This window comes from Zerene cesonia, chromosome 25, assembly GCF_012273895.1.
Source record: "Zerene cesonia ecotype Mississippi chromosome 25, Zerene_cesonia_1.1, whole genome shotgun sequence".
NCBI lineage: Eukaryota > Metazoa > Arthropoda > Insecta > Lepidoptera > Pieridae > Zerene > Zerene cesonia.
Window position 1 is genome coordinate 2850144 of NC_052126.1, and position 23044 is coordinate 2873187.

The window sequence follows — 23044 nt, forward strand, 5'->3', positions numbered from 1 at the left end:
TGACAGATTCGAAATTCAAATGTAATATTTTTTTATAATTAAGTGTAACAGTATTTATGGCCAGACTAAGTATTTCTATTTATTTTACGCTGCCATGTTATTATAATTGGTTTATGCTTCACAAATTGTCGTCGCAAACTACGTGGGAAATGATATATATAATTAGTTTTATAAATATTTCATACTTAATGTTTAATGAAAAATTATATATATGCATATATACTTATTACTCGATACGATCCGCATGGCGTATTAAATCATTGCTTATTCAATAGACACAGAGGGATGTTCTAAAATATCTAAACTTCACAGTTTGTTTTTATAAATTCAAATTAATTTTTGAATTCAAATTAACTTTATTTGCTGAATGTAGTCGACATAAATACCAATAGGTGCTACGTACAAGCTATAAAGTTCTCACAATTTCTGCTCGTAGTTGAGCGTGCAAATATATAACAGAATATTACATTATTTTAAATATCAATCAATAATAAATCTTTATACAAGAATAAATAATACTAACAAATATATCTCCACTATCATGACAATAAACTAATTAATTGTTATATATTTATAAAATCATCTATATTCTATTTTTTTTATGCTGGCAAAAATCAATTCGCGACATAACCTAAAATTGGAATTTATGCTCATCTTTAGAAGTATATCCTGAACAAATTGCTCTCTCTATTATTATATTATATTACGTATAATGAATATAAATAAACAATGCAGCGAACAGTTTAATATTCATCACATTTATAGTAATAATTAAAGTATTAGTATTATATTAAGTAGTAAACCACTAGTACACATTCATATATTACTAATGCATTTAGAAATATATTTATGTTTCTTTCACATTAATATAATTGCGTTTAAAAACCCTTTAACCATTCCATCCGTACCAACTAATATGCAATAACACTAAACAATATAATATATGTATGTATATATTCAATTATAAAATCATTAAAATATTCACACAATAATTTTATTAATTAACAGTCATCTTAACTATTATAGAAATATAACCGTTATAACTTAAAGGTTTATTTCAGTAAAACTTTATAAAGCAAGAATTAAACAGTAGCTAAACAAGCTTGCCGACAGAAATTATCATTTAAATCTCTATACAATTACTCAATGAACGTAGGTAGGGTTGCCACAACACAATATTTTATTGTAAATATAGTTATCCGATTATTACTTATTGCTTGTATTCTGTTCATTATTTTGTCATGTATGTATAAATAATAAAAAATAAATCTTTATTTCACTTTTATCATATCATGAATATGATTAAACCCACCAATTCTATACGACACACTTTTATTTAGACTATTGTGAGTTTGTTTCGACATGATGAAGCGACCGATTTTCATAAATGTTTTATTATTTGAAATCTGGTGCGTTCTATGTGAAGGCCTGTTCCCTTTTTGTAACCCTTCCCAGTGAATTTCTTATTTATTTATTTATTCTTTATTGCACACACTTACAAAATATAAAAAAAAAGAAATGAAATTTAACAAAAACTGGTATGCAAAGGGCGGCCTTATGGCTAAAAACCATCTCTACCAGGCAACCGTTGGGTAAATACAATATATTTTTAGCAACGTACAATGCAACGCACGTAGGCAGGCAGTCTATTGGAAAATTAGTAAAGACAAAAAAAAATTAATAATAAATAAATTAACAATAATATGTAATTTCTATTATATAATTTCTTCCTTCCAGTCGTCAATCCTTCCCTTATTCCTTGCCGAAATTGCATTCTAAGTGACACTTCCTCCGCGAATGTTCTTGGACGGTGGTGATCGCTTACTATCAGGCGAACCACTAGCTCAGTTGCCCGCTATAACATGTGGTCCCATTTAAATTTGGTCAAATTCTGACGATTTTAAAGCAGTTCAATTTTTGGTTAATAACGTTTCGAACACTTTCTAGCGAGCGTGGTCACGGGGAGACGTAATATAATGAATAAATCGCGTTTAAAATCCGTTAAAAAAGTTTTTAATTTCTAAATTATTATTATTAATCCATAAAGTAAATACATGTTTGTACAGTGATTACATAACAACAATTTGAACGTTCGCCAGCCCTAGCATTATGAAGTTAATGAGAAATCGAACTCAAATGGTTGCTCAATTCAAGTATACTCTATCCAATTTGCAATTCCCAACACTCGGACGTAAAATACCTATTTAACGGGGACATTAAGATTTAATTGTTTAATAAATGAGACTTTTTCAATCGAAACTTCAAATAAAACTTTTCGCGTGGAACAATTTTATATTCGAATATGATTGTGACAAACATGTAATGTATGTATTTGCATACATAATAAATACTAAATATTCGCATTATATTTTACATATCATAACATTTGTAAGAATACAGTTGGCAATTTTTCAAGTTTTTCTCGGTATTTCAAGGTAATATTGATCTTTTAAAACCTGAAGCTTACAGTACTCTAGAACAGTCTTAAAGAATTCTAAATACAGTCAGTATTATATAGACAAGACTAATTAGAATAAAACGGCATTGAACTCTATGATATTCACATACATCGCACTAAACCTGTCCTGGGATCCCAAAGGCTTTATAATCTTTATAATATCCATATAAACATTATTGTTTATATGCGAATAACTCCGAAACTCGCATAAATAGTAAACTGATTTGGTTAAAATTATATTCAATAAAAATATGAAGATCGTATTCTCATTTGATGTTAGTTAGCTTTTTATTATAACTGCGACACTTGCACAAATAGTAAACTGCTTTGACTAAAATTATGTTTAATAGAAAGATGAATTTTGCTCTCATTTGATGTTAGTTAGCTTTTACATAAGTGTCTTCTTAGGTTCTGAGACCAACATTACCTATACGCTAATACTAGAGACCCTATTCACAAACCTATAAATCAATTATGACATGTTGCAAACACACAGTATTAGAATCCTATCCTTTTAATATTATAAATGCGAAAGTTTGTAAGGATGTGTGTGCGTTTGTTGCTCTTTCACGCAAAAACTACTGAACCGATTGCAATGAAATTTGGTACGTAGATAGCTTAACAACTGGTATAACATATAGGCAATATTTTTATCGCATTTTTATCCCGATATTCCTACGGGATACGGACTTACGCCGGTGAAACCGCGGGAAGCAGCTAGTTTTATAAATTTTTCATAAGAAAATGCACGATATCTTATAATCTCCAGATCAAATTCTCTCGCTTCTTACTTTGAACTAGTTCAAACCGAAACAACAATAATTCAAACTAGTTCAGGAGACGGTTGTTCTTTTGATGGAACCCAACATATTTTTTCTCCGCATATTGTTTATAATTATATCTTCGACCAAAGCCTACCTGAACCATTTTATCAGACAACATGCAGAGCTGCTTCTGCCGTTCGACCAAATATTCTAATCTATGACAGCTCTCCTTATGTAGGGTTGTGAATGTCTCCAATGATGTGCTATTGGTCGCAGCCGGTCGGACTGGTGCTGCCAAGTTCCTGAAAGGAGAAAGGAATATTATAGTAATAGAAGCTTGATAATTTAAGTATGTCAATGAAATCATTTTGAGGTTATGCAATCAGGGTGACTCACAATTGCGCCATGCTGTAAACCATCAGTATATACGATTATATATCTATGCAATATAGATGCATTAGTATATCGATATTAAGGGGTTATAAGTGACTTATTATAAAAGGATTCTGCTATAAAAACTTCTGCTCCATATAATAATTGATTAATTTGTCTTATATTTTATACCTACGTTCCCATTGTGCTGTAAAATCATATAAAAAATTATATAACGTCGTTATTGGTTTTCTTATCACATTTCTAAGAATTGTAAATATTTATCCGATGTAAATTCAACAGTGAGACCCAAAGCAAACAGATTAATTGCATTAGCAAATACATCAACGTTTATTGTTGAAATGTATCTCCGCATGAATGAATGCCAACATTAAAACGCGGCGTCTAGCAAACACTGAAGACGGGATTGTTAGAGGAATAAACATAGCTAATTTGCTTGCTTTACATTTCCTAGCTCAAGAACCGACAACGAGTTTCGAACAATAAATAACAATGTTAAACATCGTCCTGACAATTGAAGGGAGCTTAGTGAGAGCACCCTTGTAAACAATGCATGTAACCTAAGGTAATTAGTCTCGAGACGTCCGTTCTTCAGGAGCTCTCACACTCGAATGAGAAACGCCACTCGAAGAAACAAAACTCGCTATTACCTACCCTCAGCTTTTGTTCTTTGAAATTCTCTATTCAAACCGGCCAATGGGAACGGGCGCGGCACAGTACGTTGATTGGCCGACGACCTCCCTTAAGTGCCAGTTGAAATAAAAAGTGCTCGGGTAAATGAGAAGTGGCATCCCGTTTCCTCTTGTTTATGTCGTATGTTCTTGTCCTACTCGGGTTTTCGTTTTAATTGCAAACATGAGAGGATGTGTACAGGGTTGCGAGACCTTGAGTGGCACACGTGCAAGTTGTGATACGGGGAAGCACATTCAAGTATTTTAAATGGGGGGAAGGATTCCTTGTGTTATGTCATCCATGATGTCAAATGGGGCTTAGAATTATCGTTTGCAGTACTCCGTCGGGAGTTATATAGGTCATTTTAAATAGATACAAAATGACAACTTTTTTTTTAATTTAGAAGAAACCGAGTGGCTTTTAATGTCGAGTAAGGGCTTTTCTACAGAACAAGCTAATCTAGGCTCACTTGTGGCTGGAGAATAAAAATATGGTTTTTATATTTTTAACAACGTCGTGGTTTTAGAATTTTTCTTTAAGTTTTCTGTATTCTTTTTTAAAAAGAAAAAAGAGTAGAAAAAAAGGAGTAAGTAATTATTTTCTAGAGTAGTGTAGGACAGAGATGGCCTACTTTTAAGAAATGCTCTCTTAAATATTAAATTAGGTGGATCCTTTTAAGATTTGTGAACTACATTTTAAATGTTAATTTTTGTTTATTATCCGCCATGTACCTACCCGTTAAGTGCTATATTACTTTTCATGACTTTAAAATATAAATTGTTATACTTATGCGCGGAAATATGTTTTTTTAAAGGTTTAAAAACATAATATACTATTATGTAATACAACAATGTTAAATAACACAAGGTAACAATAATTCTGTTTTACTAAAGAAAACATATAACATATTTTGTTAACATGTAAATTTCCTCCATAAGAGTCCGACTAACGACCACAGAAATCATACATGGGCGCGCGAAACCTCCATTAAATAATTTAATTCTGACAGATGTCAAATTGTTGCATGCTCAAAGCTATTGAACTGGCCACATTGATGAATCATTTATGTTGTTTTAGTGGTCTATGGTAGCAGTTACGTCAAAGCAAGAATTTTATTTATATCAACATGATTTTATTTACACTGTTTCTGTGATATATTATCGTCTGTTTTGTTATTGAGTTTAAGGTTTTTAGAACGATATATTATGTTTTTTAAAACATGGCACAAAAATATGTCTATAAATATAATTCTTCTTCATGTTTTTCTTAGTATTTACTATTAGGCGTGCAAATATGGGTAAAATTAAGTAACAAATTAAACAATGACGAAAGCAAACTTTCGTTTCAGTTTGTTTATAAGTGTAGTTGAGTTTAAATGAAAAATTGTATTAGAATTCACTTACGAAAGAATTATTAGTGAATTATTATTAGTCACTACTCAGTAGTGTGTTTTTTTGTACAATATAAACAATACACAATATAGAGAACGTTCAACTATCATTTTAAATTAAATTATTTCTTAGAATTTCATAAGTATTTCAAATATTTGTTTATTTATATTACACATCCACTGTTATCTAGGCTCCAATAAAACCTTGTACAAGATACATTAAGATGTATTTCGCCTATCTTGCGAAGCCAAATCTTAATATATAAAACGAAAAGGACTGACTTACTGATCTATTAAATCAGTCCATAGTGCTGGATCAATCGGACTGAAATAGATATATTATAAAATGCAGATCGCCACTGTAATGTTTGTATCCGCTAAGAAAGGATTTTGATAAATTCTACCCCCAAATGGTTAAGAGGGGATTAAAGTTTTGCCATGAAAGTTTATTTTGACCACACGGGCGAAGCTGCTGGCAACAGCTACTCTAGAATATAGCGTGCATTCATCACATAGGATTAGTGAACGTTAAAATATTTCGCTTGCCTCGCATCCCGTTATTTCATATAATAAGTGTGCATCCAGTCTAACAACTATTTAAGGTGTGGCGATAAGTCAAAGCTTACGAGTTAATATTGACATGACCGTGTGAATGGGCAGAATGGGACGGGTTTGGTTTATGGGAGGAAATTGGTTTTAAATACTTGGCTTATGGCTGTGTGGTTGCGTAATTGGGACTATATGATACTACTTTTGGGTAATATTATTCTGAACATATTTTTAAGTAATTTTGTGTCAAAATATAAGTACAGAAGACGGTTATTTCTTTGTTGCTAGAACATTTGTGCGGTAATTGACAGATTTTTTGTGCGTTATAGTTAGTAAAGGAGCTCGTGCGCCGCCTGATGGTAAGCGACCACGGGCTTACGCTATTGTTTTAGGAAAAATTTACTTTCTTAAAACAATAGCGTAAGTAGTTAACTAACTAAAATATAAAAGTGATACTATTATACTTATATATTATTTATACAATAAGGTTACATGTGAGAGCAAAGTTGTTTTATTAAAGTCTCTTTAAAAGGTTTATAGTGACTTTGATATATAATATATTATATATACAACCGACTTCGACAAAAGAAGGGGATTCTTGATTCGATTGTATTTATTGTGTTTTTACCTTTTTCGTTCGATTGGGTGACCCGCTCTTGATGATACTTTTTATATTTGACAGCTGATGGTCCCATTTCAATTTGGTCTAGTTCTGATAATTGGAAGGTGGTTTAGATAAAAACAATTATTAAATATAAGAAAATTTATCGATCTGCGAAATAAATATTTTATTTTATTTTATTTATTTGTTTATTTTATAAAGCTTTACAGGATCCCCTGAACATATTAATTCCTAATACGTTATAAAATTTGAAAGTGTTAATAAGATACAATAAATACTGCCATTGCTAATTTGGGTGTTTGCGTTACATTTCTGAAGATTAGAGCGAATTCTTAGAAGAGAATTCTTAGGTGAGGACCTCGGACTTCAAAATCGATAAGTCGGGGTTCGAGGCCGAGCGAAAGTGCTGGAAATAAATTGATTTTTCAATTTATCTGCACATGTGGATTACATCACCACTGCTCGAAACGGCGAAGGAAAACATCGTGAGGTAACCGGCATGACTGAGAATCAAAAATTCGACATGTGACATCTGCCAACCCGCACTTGGCCAGCGTGGTGGATTATGGCCTAATCCCTCATAGGAGGCCTGTGTCCCAGCAGTGGGAACATATATGGGCTGATCATAAGGGGCGAATTCTTATTCTACATATTTGTATATGCTTTTTTGAAAATACTACTGTTTCTAATGGTCTCATTACCAATTGTTACCTGTTTACGCATTTTTTTTTTACGATTAGCATACTACCGTTTATAGCTTACTTGGCACAGTGGTGTGAAATTATTTCACAATAGAATTGTCATCTTAACACAAAGGAATACGGTTATAAATTCATCAAAAGACTGGCGTTGTAAAAAGTAGCTTGAGAATAAGGACAATTATACAAACAAACGATGGTTTTCTTTTATATTGTTATTGAACTAAGTAAAAGTAAATTTAAAATATCATGTATTTCAATTTCAGGAAAAGACTGATTTTTATGAATACATATATAAATATTATTAACTCAAGGTCCGCCCCGTCTTCGCCCGTACATAGATAGCCTATAGCCTCCCTCAATAAATGGGCTATCTAATACTAAAATAATTTTTCAAACAGACCAGTACAGTTCCTGAGATAAGTGTGTTCAAACAAACAAAATCTTCAGTATTTATAATATTAGTATAGATAAAAAATCTGTCAAGTGTTAGTTGGGAGGAAGTAGTGTGTAGAGTAGAAAGAGTGTATAAAAAATTAGTTACCAATCCAAAATTATGATCAAGCCAATCGTTGCTTAACCTCGATTTACTATTATTCTTTTTTATTCACGGAATCTTTAAAATACCAAAGCATAAACTTTAAGTAGTTTTAAACTTTAGGGTAATAAGTAAGTCTGATTGCAAATTTCTTTTAATGTACAAATAAAATTACAACCGAAAGAACCGATGAAATATATCGTGACATCTACAAACTCGTACTTGGCTAAATTTTATATAAACAAAATCCCTCATACGAAGAATCCAATTTAGTACATTACGATTTCGATGATGAGACTTCTATAAAAAACTATTTTTACTTGCGCATTATTTACAAATTCTAAGATTCACTACCAACTGAGAAATAAACCCAATATTATTTCAAAACAACTTCCAAGAAGCTAAAATTTTACCAAAGCAACATTGAGTATCAAAATGCCTTCCTTACATAATTCCAGGAAAGCAACACCTACTATTGCAACTCGATAGAAACTCGAAAGCTTGTCGAATTAATTTCACATATCGTTAATTATTGCGCACAAAGCATTTCACAACTCGGTGAACTTATTGTCAACGGATTAGCGTTTTTGTATAAGCCACCCATATAACAATTGTGTGGATATTGAATAACAGGTAAATTTGTAAAAATAATAATATGAGACACACCGTCAATAATTATAGTTTAAACCTAACAGAAAATGTTATTTTTATAATTCTATTGTGTATATAAATATTACTGATAGTTTCCAGCGAATGTTTTTCAGCACAACAAATTTGTATTTTGTCATAATAACTGCTTTTTAAACAAACTATTATTATAAATGTAACAGTAAAACACTTTGTTTATATCAACGTCGGCAAAGGAGCTGGTGGTTGCCGGATGGTAAGCGATACTATCGCCTATGAACATTTGCATAGGCATATAAGTTCGTTTGCAGATCTTATGCCTCTACAAATGCATAGCCGACATTAAATGGTAGAGGATAAAGAATGGGGAAAGCAGGAAAGGACTAGGAATGGTAAGGAATAGTAAACCGGCTTCTGTAAAAGTAAAACCGTCCACCAACGATTTAAATAAATATTTTTTCATATGTCTAGAAGAATTACATTAAAATTAGTATTAAAAATTACAACTATGCATTTAATTTCTACCAGCAGCAAGAGACACTAACTAACATTACCCTATAAATGTTACTTCGAAAACTCGTAGTAAGCAGGTGCGACTAGTGTGACTAAATGTTCAATAGGGCAGTCCTCAATGGACGAAGACGCGGGCTTTTATGATGTTTCCACGCGTGAAATCACCTTACCTGAATTATAGGGCTAGCTTTTATAACTCACGTAGTTTTGGATATAAAAACGAACATACATTTAAACGATTCAGAACGAAGTATTAGATAATAGGTGAGGATGCTTTGTATACTTTGTTATAGAGAATAAACTAGCTTTTCGTCTGCGGCATTGCGTGCGTAAAGTAAATAAAGGGGTTTTCTTTCCACAGTTCCCGTTCCCGATAGATTTACAGATTATATATTCTATTTTGGCCGTTCTCAAACTATCACTGTACCAAATCTCATCCAAATCGGTTGTGTGGTTTTGACGTAAAGAAGGGACAGAGTTTAATTTTATTCATTTTTCATTATTGCATCTGTCGCATCGAGTAACGTCTACGAATTAAAATAATTCTTATACCGAAGAAAAACATGGCTTTATGCAATACATTTATATTTAAAAATAACTTACTTATAAGCATTAATGTTATTAATTTACAAATTCCTTACAACAAATACCGTAATACCAAGAATTTTTTTCAATAATGTCAACCTGCATAATTCCAATGCATTTTCTCGACGAAAACAAATATAACGTACGTTGCAATGTAAACTATACCCTAATCTACTAAACATAAAGTTTATTATACAAATCCAGCTCCTCAAGCTTTCGACACCGGACGTAACGTCAACTGCCTTCCTGTTGTGATAGAGATATTTAGGCTAATTACCTTTACACTCCAGCTGATTCGAATAAAAAGTGAAGAAGCCCGTCCCCAAAGTGGGCTATGGCGTATCTTTACACTGATTTTATCTACTCATTTAAAACATTTTTAGGCCATCGAAATACAGGTCAGTTGACACATTAGTGACGGCAAAATTTCATATAAATTAACTTATTACCACGGGGATACAGCTTTTTAATTGAGGCTGTATTATTATATAGTAGATTAAACAATTTTAATTATTATTATATGCTATGCATCATTGTTATTTCAGTTAGATAAGTTGATTAAAACTCTTCATTAAACTTTATTGTAAATTATATTAGGAATAATCATTTTTCAAAAAATAAATAAATAAAAATAAAAATAAATAAATTTTAATGAAATATAACAAAAAATCTCTCTATTACCTACTAAGTTTATTTATATATAATTATGCTACATACATAAACAATCATATTTGAAAATTGATTTAAAAGGAAAAATAAATAATTTTATTCTGTTCAAATTTTAAATAGTTATAAACAGAAACATACCCACGTGGTATTACATAGTTAGTCATACAATGACTCATAGGCGCCCCCTACATGATTGCTATGTAATTGTAATGCTAATGGGGTTTAACTACCCTTTCATATCAATATTTATTGCCAGTGTCGATACGTAATATAATTTTGGCTAATTTTAATAAAGTTAAAAGATTTTATCTAGATTCTAGAATCAAATGCCTTATGCAACATACTTTTTTAAATCAATAGTTCGACTTGTGTATCACGCTACGTGTACCTTTGTTATATTATTATATACCGTACCTTTTTCATTATATGCACCTTTTGAAATCATAGTTCTGTATCTAAATATATTGAGAACATAAACAACCTTATTAAATCGACCAGATTATAAACGGTGTATACAAAATAAGCATTTGTAATACTTATAATAATAATAGACATATTTTCCCCTTTCATTAATTCCTTAGGTATGAGCTTCTGTTCAAAGCCTATGTTAGAATCTCCACAAATTACAATTTAAGGAATCGCTTTATGAGCCTTCAAATTTTATCAATAAAGTGTTTATTACCAAGTTTATAACCATGATAGCATTTTATTAGATGCTCAGCCTGCTTTATGAACTTTAGATATAAAACGTCACATAAAGATCCTCCTATATATACATGATAAAAGCTTTTTTTGTATCACATGCGGTATAATAATGTTTTTGGTTAAAAGAAAAAAACCACATAAACTAAAATTAAAATATTTGTTAATCTAGAATTGTTTAAATTTAGAGATTTTCGCCTCCCGGATTTATCATTGAATACAATGAACATCATGACAATAAAATGCCATTACATTATTTAAAAATGGCTCGCATTGACTCGACTAGCTTTACTACTGTACGTAATGTTTATAAGATTTTTTAACCTTGTAATATTTATCTTATTTGGAAAATGGTTACAGTGATTACTGTCTGTTCAGTCGTAATTATAAGTGGTCTAACAATCCATGTGGTTTAGTGGCTTAGGCGTGAATTAGAGACAAACACATTTACTTTTGCATTTAAAATATTAGTAGTACTTCAAGGCATGGCAAAGTAAATTTCACAAGAAAACAATTTATCGTCGATACCCGTCAGTTTCACAAATCACGAACAAACTGACCTTTTGCACACAATATAACATATTTTGTAGTTAAAGGTCACAGTTTGGAGTTATAAATCTATGACAATTGACATATTTCAGGAAAATCCCACTTAAAGCGATATTTAAGCGAAAGTGTGAGATGGTTGAATGTTTGTTTGTGAAACTGATCGGATTTACAAAGTAATTTGATCCAGAAATCAATTATAATTATAACTGACTAGCTGCGCCCCGCGTTTTCACCCGCGTAAGTCCGTATCCCGTAGAAATATCGGGATAAAAAGTTGACTATATGTTATTCCAGTTGTCCAGCTGTCTACGTACCAAATTTCATTGCAATCGGTTCAGTAGTCTTTGCGTGAAAGAGCAACAAATACACACACACATCCTTACAAACTTTCGCATTTATAATATTAAGTAGGTTTTCTGTCCCAAATTTCTTAACTGATGAGGCGCATGGGTTTTTTAACCGGATATTAATGAGCAAAACCGCGGGATGCAGCTAGTCATAAAACATGTATGATTTGTCTTTTCAAGAAATATGTATTAGGATGTTTTTTTCAATTCATAGAACTACAACAAATAACATAGAATTGTTATCTGTTGAATAAGTTACAATAAGATAATTGCCACTTGATGTAACACATAGTCGTTCTTTAAATGATAATTCAATTCAAAATAATAATTCAATTTCAAATTCAAAATTAATGTATTGCAGAACACATATTACCAATAGATCTTAAAATATAATAATATAAATAAGTTAGTAAAAGTTAGTAAAGTAAAATATAAAAATATAAATAAGTTAAAAAATTTTAAATAGATACCTTCAATATTAAATAAATAATATTTGATACTCATTAGAAGCTGAAATAGTATTCAATTCTTGAACATTAATTCAAAAAATAGTCTTAAACTTTGCAAATGTTGTAACAAAGCAAATACCATAAATTACAAACGAACAATTATAAATCCATCAATAACACACACACATTATTAACGATCCCACAAATCATTTTCGCTAATAAATATGGCGTCACCCACCGAAATATCTAATTATCTAGTGTCTGATATTCATTGGTATTGAATAAATCACTCCACGCTCATACGAACCTGTAATTTAGGTGTAAAATCAAATTGATATTTACGACGGGCAATGCGAAAATTACTAGTTTCTTTCGATCTGTTAATAAATCCAGAGAAGCTGGCTTTTATTTGTAATGCGTAATTAAAAATTGTATTATTTCTTTTGGTATGCAAGTAGTAGTGTATTTTATAGGTAATCTATGTGAATGTTTTTTCTATGTTCACTGAAATCATCCTAATGGTTATACTGATTTTAATGAAATTGTTCGAGTTTTAAGGGAGATTCGAGAATGGAATAGATTACAATTTGAATGCAAGCGAAATCACGAGCAAGTGTTAGTATTATCACATTTGCCGAGAATATTTACTAAATATAATACAGAAGACTATAGAACCTCCTCTTTTCGTTTTTGGCAATCAGTTAAAATGCATCCAATCTTCTTTGTAAGTTTTTTAATTATATTGTAAGTAATATTAATTCCTTAAACTTCAGATGCTACATTGCAATCGTAACAAAAATTTTTATTAAAGATTTTTATTTCAAAAAAACATTAGAATATTTGCACATGTCTATAATATCTCCACAAACAACATTGCTTTAAGAGCAATCCAAAATAACCATACAACAAACAACCCAGATACCAATTACGAAAATATTAATTAATTCAACAGAAGAGCGGTTGAAATGTAAACACAATGCACGGACTTTTTCTCAGCTGTCAAAATTATGATGGATCGCTCTTATACAGGGATCCGATTTCAAAATTTCTTTGATGTCCATTCATTGCGATTGTATTTCTGATTAAATAGTTCAATTCCTTTGACAAATAGTTTGCCCTCGTTGAATTATTTTAGATAGATCGAGTAGCACCGCTGTATATTGAACTTTTAAAATCAAAGTTTATAATAGGCATAGAGTAAAACAGCATATTACGATAGCAATAGACAACGTTATTGAATTAACCTTCCATTGTTTTTGCGATGTTAATATTATCCCAGAATATGTGCATCTTTGTACCAAATTATATCCAAATCAATTCATTGGTTAAGGGTGAAGAGGAAGCAGTCATTTTCGCATTTATAATATTACTGAGATAACACCATAATTAAGACAACTATGGAAGCTGTTTGTAAATTCTATGCGACAGCAGCTGAACCTCTATAAACAGAACGTTATAACTTTTACAACAAAATTAAAGCACTCCGGTTTAGGACTATCGTAAACATTATAATGGCTTATTACGTGTGCTCCCACAAAGTAAACCGTCTTGTATAGAATAATCAATGTATGGAATGAATAAATTTATAACAAGCCTAACAGTATCTATATACTAATCTACGTATGTGTATAAAGTCTGTTACTCTATTAAAACAATAAGTGATGTATATTCGCCTAATCTGTTAGGGAAACAGATGTGAAATGCACTATCCCCATAAGGAAATGAAGAATTTTAAACCCACTGATTTATCGAGAACGAAAACCCACAATTCAGTTGAATTGAGAACCTTTTTGGGAACAACAGTTTGAAATAATTTCCAATCGATACAGTAGTTCCTAAACGCCAAAATGTTTGTAAGATATTTCTTAAATATTAAACTGAATCGAAACTTAAAAATTACGGCACAACAACTGCAAGCAAATTTACACATCTACACGACTCCAAATAAATATGAAACTTTTAGGAAACGAAAGAATAAGGCGAAGGTAAAAAATGGACGACATTTAACACCCGCTTCACCCTTTCTCTGTACCCTACAATTTGTAAATATACTTACCTTCTACAAAAACATTCGATTATATGATACAATTTAATGACTGTCGCCTTGGTACTGTGTTTAAATAACATAGGATTGTAGAGGTCTGGCTTCAAACCCCGGTGAAATCCAAAAACTAGCCTATCAAACTAAAACATTTATCTATTCTATCTAGTTTCTATTTTTAGCTATGAATATGTTTTAATATTTAACACCTAGCTTTTTAAAAGAATTTTAGAATTATTGAATGTTTTGAATTATATTATAAATTAATAACCCTTCTATAAATTAATAATTACATAAACATTATTAATACTTTGTATTGTTATTGTTACGAGTATATAGTTGTATTGTATGTTAGAGTTTTAGATTTAAGAAAGTGTATGAAAATGGAGCTAGCGAATTGAGTGCTATTTATTTTTAAAATTTTAAACCCATATAATAATTTATATTGAGAAGTAAATATGAGATACGAAAAAATGACTCGACTCAATTACCTTCCTGTCACAAGAAATGCACACTTATTAACATTGCCAACAGAAAATGGATGGGCCTTTAAATCATTCGCAAACGAAACCGTAATTAAATAAAAAAATCATAAGCGCTTGATAATTACGTGTTGTTACTGTAATAAACGACGATAAATTAACCTTTACAGGCCGCTATTTAGCCATTTTCTTTTCATCGCAAAAAACAGATTACCGTACGCGCCATGGAAGTTTTGCGTCTTGCTTAATCTTAATAAAAGCTGTAATCGTATCCGCTATAATTACGGATAGTGCATCTACACGACACAGGATCGTAAAACGCGGTATCAAGAGGGAAAATTCCAATTTATTTTTTTTTACCCCACCGTACGGTGCAGGGCTATGCAGTAAAGTTAAAATCGTAAAGTTACGACGTCTGGCCCGGGTGGATCGTACTATTTGTAGCTCGATCGATGCGTGAGATTACTTCGTGTTAAATGTGAATTACAAGACATTTTCTTTTCGAACATGGTTCTATAAATTAGTGTGTGTTTTTGAAGTTATTGTGTTTTTATTTGAGTATATGAAAACTTTAACCGTCTCTTTATACTATATTGTATTTCTTTTTTATAATATTTCCTACAATAGATGATAAATATTATAATTGTACAGGACAAAAATTTAAGTATTATATTACGCTTTTTTATTTTCTTATTAACAAAGTAAAGGTAATTATATTTAATATTTAAATTCATATAAATATGTAGTTAGTTGTTACTTCATAAATGCATCGTCATTGTAAAAATTATTTGTGCCACATGATTACACCGGTTTGTGTACCAACATTTTGAAAAGTTAAAAAAAAAACTCATGATTAATTATCGAGAAGAGGTTTCGCTTTCTTCGTTGGGATTAAAACGCATAGTTAGGGTCGTCCTACAATAATTTACTAAGGATAATAAAGGTTCATTTTTCACTAGTTCAAATTGGACACGGTGTGGTTGGTTTTTTGTTGCATTTTTCTAGTCGAGGGGATCACAAATTACACCTTCAATCGTGGAGATGAGACGTGGCATTAGATCTCCGTAACGGGGCTTAGAAATGTTTTCTAAAGGAAATGAGATGCGTGCGTTTGTATCATTACAACTGTGTCAATGTATTGCTAGCTTTAGAAAAGTTCTAAACAATTTTTGCTTTTGTCGAAGATAAAAAAAATCTCATTAGAAACGTTAGGTTGTGTTCAAATGAAAACGGGTCAATTTTTTTACGATTTATACAGACATTCTTCTACTTATTTGGTAAATAGGAAATGGGTGTGTGTTGATTTTTTATTTAACAAGCAACAATAATATTTATGTGATAATATAAATATTTACTACTGTCATTGAATCTATAGAGAAACGATAGTTATAACTTAATTCCAATATTAATAGCTACAAAATAATTTCAAAACACATAACCAGTTAAAACTGCTGTAATTCAGCTATCGCATAAAATCATAACTGTCACGCGTAAGTACAAGATTATTTACAACGATTCAATTTAATATTAATGGTTTCACAAATAGGCAATGTATAATGTATTTTAGCATTAGGGGTCAGGGCTCGCTGTGAGAAAATTTCATATATTATTAATAGCGTGTTCCTTTCACCTCTATTGAGTTAATGCAAATAACGGAAAGGAAAACAGATTTCAAATTTGTTTATAATTTCCTTTATTGAAAGGTAATTGAGGCAATATGAAATATGAGTTTATGCAAACTTTATGACTTTATTATGAATATCTTCAAATACAGTTGGATGTAATATATTCATTAATGTTTATTGTAGTATTTAGGGTAGACAAAAATACATGCCAAATACAAGTATGTAGTAGTATTCCATACTTACCATAATTGATCCTAACGATCGACGCAAAAAAGTATAGAGTGTTATTTAAGAGATTTTAGTCTGTTCGATTCTCAGACGTGACAAACGTATTTACAGAAAATAGTCCGCTTTCGAAAACAGTTGAAATGTTTGCGATAACAATAACATCAACGGCCATACGAATACCACCGTAATTTAAAACCTAACACCATGTGGCTAAAATATGAGCCCTATAAAGTCAATCATAAAAATTTCGCCATAACGTCGAGCAATCTTATTTAAGATGTCGTTTTAGGACTTGATTCATTCCCCAGATGGTACTCGTAAAACAACCCCAATACATGGTGCTATCAATGCTTTATTATGGGGGGAAAAGTTAAACTACAGTGGATTCTGATATGTGGTCTTCACGTATATCTTCTTTGCCAAATTTTGATGTTATGCGATCGTGTTTTTTTCTAATAGTTTTGCTTCTAGGTATAGTTTATATATAGAGTGGTTATAGTTGAGAACTAAAAAAGATGTCAGCACTAACGTGGACCTACGTCGTCCAAGTGTCTAATATTGTAAATCACTAATTTCCTTTTTTTAACTTGATCTTTCCAAATACGTAAGCAGGCAGCAGTAGGCCACAGGAACGTAGATTTATTAGTATAAATGAATAACCTAAACTTCGTAATATAATAGAATGTATTTTTATAATTGTTATCAATATTAAAAGAGCTGTGTATTTTCTCAGAATATTGTAAAATCAACTAAACTTCAACAAATAAATTTTACTTGTTTTGTAAGAGTGAAACACAATCCACCATTTTAAAAAAAGTTTGTAAAATAATAACAACTCATTCAATGAACACATAAGTATAATTACTATATTATAAAACTACATTTAAAAGGGCGTGAAAGTAATGAAAATAATGTTCGGAGGTAAGTAATTTATTTTTTATTACGTGTTATTACCTACCAGTAATGGGATGAAATTCGTATCTTAAACATGACTATAGCAAACTTTTTCCCGCCAATTATTTTAAATTGATCAACCGAATCTTACATATTATTTTAAATTTAATATTATACAATGTACAGTGAGTGAGTGAGTGGATTGAGCCTGCTATCCCACTATCTATACATTTTAATTATACAGTTTATGGAAAAACTATACGAAACTTATGGGTTTGCGGGTTGTCATTTTAATTTTGAATTCATGTTTAGATGTGCTAACATTCTTAAAAATATCATAAATTACTCATATTATAAATGTGAAAGTTTGTTTGTTAGTTTGGATGTTTGTCCGTCAATCACGCTGAAACTAAGTAACGGATTTTAATGAAATTTGGTATACAGACAGGGTATGAGCTGACTCGGGTGATAGGATACTTTTTATCCCCATTAAATACTCCCTTCCGGTAAAACACGAATCTGATCTGATATCCGGGCGGCGCCGGGACGAACGTCTAGTATCATATAAAAAAGCATTTGGAGCTTCTCAAATTCTGGTAGAAAACGTTACCAACCACTTTTAAATTGCTTGTTATATTTATTATAAAAAAGGTTTAAGCAAAATAGAGAAAAAGTTATATCATGAATTATATCTATATTTTAATGAAAAAGAGACATTAAAAAGTATAGCATAAATTACAAAATAGGTCCCACTTACCTGTATTCCGAGTTTCGAGAGTTACATAATAAAATAGTGTCTGATGATTTCTGAGGTTTACAAGTAACAATTAATGAATACGTTTCAATGAAAGGAAATCCGAAATTATTTAAAAGTAAGAATAAACACAGTGCTTGTTTCATAGAAGAAAACGATACAGAGTTGGGTTAAATAACGCGAGTAGCATTGTATGTTACATGCTATAAGTATAAGTAAACCTAAATTGTACTTTTTTTCTATTTATTGTCAATTTTATTATAAATGTAAATACCTCTATCAAATTGGAAATAACTGTAATGATAGTGTGTATTATATGTGTTTTAAATAAATAAATAAATATTATCCGTTTCAATCATCTACATGAAAACATTGCAAATAAGTACAGTTGTAAGTTTGCGCCCATTTAGGGAATAAAACTGCAAATGTCCTACACTTGCGGGTTGCGCATATGTAAATGTGAGTTATCAGAGTTATAATCTTTACGACTACTAACTATAAAACTTTTATTAGGACCAATATTAATTAACATGTAACTTACATTAGCATTACCTAGGAATCATTTAAAAAAACACAAGCTAAATTGACACACTAAAAATCACTGCAAAAACTCCAAATATTAAAGTACCCTCGTCGCTTTTAAATGTTTCCCCAATGCGGCGTAAGCTGTCAAACCACTGTACCAAGCGAAACGCACGGACCGACCGTGCCGACCTTTTAGCGTAATCCGAATAAACGTCCGACTGATGTTTCATTTTATATATCACTTTAAATATTATGTTAATAGCCTGTGCATTGTTTATTCATTCTGGAACAAATTCATTAAGCAAAACGTTAAATAAATATTGCGCAGATTTTTAACTGACGAGTTTTTATTTATGCGTTCATTAGTATTATAATATCATCTGTTTTCACAGGAAGAAATTAAGTGCGATTATTAATTAAAAGATTTAGAAAAAAGAAATAAGTGGAAAAAAAATTAAAAACACTTAAATTCACTAGTTTTTTATTGACATTTTATTTTTTTACAACTATATATCGCATTTTTTTATTATAAATGTACGTATAATAAAGTAGTTCAAACCTTATAATGAATTATTCAGTTTTAAGTTGAAATTTTAGTAATTATTTATTGACAAAATTTATCTATAGTCAACCTAAAATAATACATAAATGTCTCATCGATCATTATATTTTATCAATAGATTGGGGTGACTATTTATAGATGAATTATAGATCCAAAACCAGTTTTATCCAATTAGAAGATTTTAAAAGCTTGTTCTTCAAACTGATTAGGTTTCTATTTTATTGATTTCGTTTCTATGTATTCAAATTCGATAATAAATTTGAGTTTGTAAGTCTCTTCATAATGACACTAAAATTAATTTTTTGTTTGTAAAAATAATCAGAATTAATAATGCATAATGGCATGACATATTTATTTCTTGTATAGCTTAAATTTTTGTAGTTCGTATTTTAATTCGTTCAAAAAATCCGGCCGTAAATAAGTAAGTTACGTGTCAGCAATAAAAAAAAGTAATGTGTTCTTATTTTTTTATGAATTCAAATCAATTGTAAACATAGCAACATCGCAATATTCTAGAATCAATTACAAAAAGAGAAATTCTAGACAAGACATAACGTAGGAATAAAACATGACATCAACATGATTATGACATTTGTAAATTCATAATCGCCATTAGTACCAAAGCCCTTTACACTCGAGCTCACATTTGACATATTTATACGTCCATGTTCACCACATGACTCGATTGACCTTTGCAGGAATAGTATCGGCATTAATCTTACATGGTTTTCTATGTACACATATTACATTATAGACTAGCTGTTATTTACGACATAGTGCGTTAAATTCTGTTTATTTATTTTAATCGCCAAATTTTAAAAACACATTTTAAGTATCCACTTTCCAAACTATGAAAACGAGATTCTCTATTATTGATAATTAAAAACAATCCTCTTCCTTTAATCTATGGCATTTTATTTATGAAATCAGAGTCGCAAATGTAATGGTTCAATCCTACTATTCCTACTATTCTATCCTACTATATCTTAATATATATAAATCTCGTGTCACAATGTTTGTCCTCAATGGACTCCTAAACCACTTAACCGATTATAATAAAATTCACACACCATGTGCAGTTCGATCCAACTTGAGAGATAGGATAGTTTAAATAATTTTAATTACGATAAATGACAACCCGGGCGGAGCCGGGGCGTGCAGCTAGTATTATTATATAATATTACTTATTACTAATATTATAAATGCGAAAGTTTGTGAGGATGTGTGTGCGTCTGTTACTCTTTCACGCAAAAACTACGTAACCGATTGCAATGAAATTTGGTATGTAGATAGCTGGACAACTGGAATAAGATATTGGCAACTTTTTATGCCGATATTATAACGATTGAAACCGCGGGGCGCGGCTAGTATTCTCAAAAAACATCAAGTACAAGACATCCAAATTTCATAACGACACTCTCTATAATAATCAATATAATATATGTACTTAAAGCAGTCAGTTATATATAATATATATTGTACGTTACATATAGAAATATTATAATTAAAGATAACATTATACTAGTATTACTCTCGGATCGTAGTATCCCTCATTAAAACCACGAAACCGCAATATTACCTGTTAATAGCTGACCCAAGTTAACAATGGGTTTAAGTAAGGTTTAAGTTACAATGTCGGCATCTGAACCTTTTTTGTCAAATATGCCGACAACATCATAAATTATAGTGACCAACGTATCTTGATGTTTTATTATATTGTTATTGCAAATTGCACTACGGTTTTTGTAATATTCATAAATTATGCTACAAGATAAAGGAAAACACAATGCAAAAATTTGAACGAATCAGCGATTATTGCGAAAGAAACAGCAGAGAAATAAAGCGAAATTGGTATGAGTTAAGAATGCTTTACTTTTTATTATTGCTTTTTCGCATTCAGGTGTAATTTAAAAAAAAATCTACCGAATAAATCAATATGCTTCTAAAAATGTGTGCGCATACCAGTCCATTTTCAGCAAACAAAAAAAGCAGCCATTCAATACTACCTTACGTCACATCGCCCAAGCAGCTTATCTTACAAAAAGGTGCAAATGGAAGCGGCCACTTAACACCACAGATTAAATAATTGTACAATATATTTATAGCCTGTGCTTATTCTATATCTTTGACAGAAGCCCGCGCTTTTTACCACAAAGAAATTTTATTGCGTTTAGTAACCATTAACAGGTTTTGGGATTATTTATAAATCGCATATTTAAAGGCAAATGTTTTGGGCAAACAATATGTCCGCTGATTTTATTGAACGATGGATTATTCAATTGCCTCGCTAATAACAGTTTTGTAAGTTATGTTTGTTCTTTGTATAACGCAATTTGCTCTTTTGTTTATTTGTTCTTTTGTTTTCAATAAACACATTTTTCCAGAAGTGGTTTATGACTATTTAAATCTTCAATGATGAATGTATAAGAATTATTGCTTACTGATAAAATAATAATGAATAAATCAGTTTTCAAGTGCTATCGCTTTAAAAGCTTTTTATATTTCAAAGAAAGATGATTTGAGACTTTTGTAAATTTACGTTTTAACTGAACCATCGTCTCTATAATCATTGTATCAAACACGCAATAATTTTAGAATGTTTAGAACTAATAATCATTTTAAATAGTGCCATGTTAAACGACCGATATTTTTTATTATTGTATAATAATATAGATAATAGTTTCAATTTTCGTATGGTATATAACGTAATGGGATATGCATTTATACAATAACAAAAATCGTCTCCGTATTTTGTCTTACATTGAAATATATAAATAATTGTTTATAACAAAAAAACTAAACGGCCTTCAAATTGGCAGAACTAGACCAAATTTAAATGGGACCACAGCGGAGGTACCGGCTTTAAAATAAAAAATAGAGTCGAATTGAAACCCTACTCCTTTTTTGAAGTCGGTTAAGTAAAGCTAATACAGTAAGATCTGAAACTGTATTTATTAGAAAAACTAAAGTGCATATTGTGTAAATTATAAAAAATGTAATACATATATGCAATTATAATAAGCGATAGAGAAAAATGTTAGCACTAGTGAGGGTCATGCCCCCTTAATAGGAACGGGGAGGTCGGAGGACGATGATGGTAATGCACAATTTCAGGGGCCAACAATTTGGCCCAAGTTAAAAACGAAGGGAGTTTTTTTCGTATTTTTAAACGAGATTTTATGTCGGTAGTTTTACAAAAGTAATTAAGGGATGCAACTATGCCATGAACTAAGTAAAATTAAATGCTATGTTAACTTAAACTAATCAAAATTATAAATTACTAGCTGCGCCTCGCGGTTTCACCCGAGTAAGTATGTATCCCGTAGGAATATCGAGATAAAAAGTTGCCCATATGTTATTCCAGTTGTCCAGCTATCTACGTACCAAATTTCATTGCAATCGGTTCAG

The 23044-nt window shown here is 30.7% G+C and overlaps 1 protein-coding gene across 1 annotated transcript in view; it reads right to left on the reverse strand.

Moving 5' to 3' along the window:
- The window catches only part of LOC119836640 (protein Wnt-4-like), a 53463-nt gene that overhangs the window by 8660 nt on the left and 21759 nt on the right, over positions 1-23044 (reverse strand). The window contains exon 2 of the mRNA XM_038362024.1: positions 3377-3524. Within this exon, the coding sequence (XP_038217952.1) occupies positions 3377-3524 (148 nt within the window). The remainder of the gene's footprint in view (positions 1-3376; positions 3525-23044) is intronic.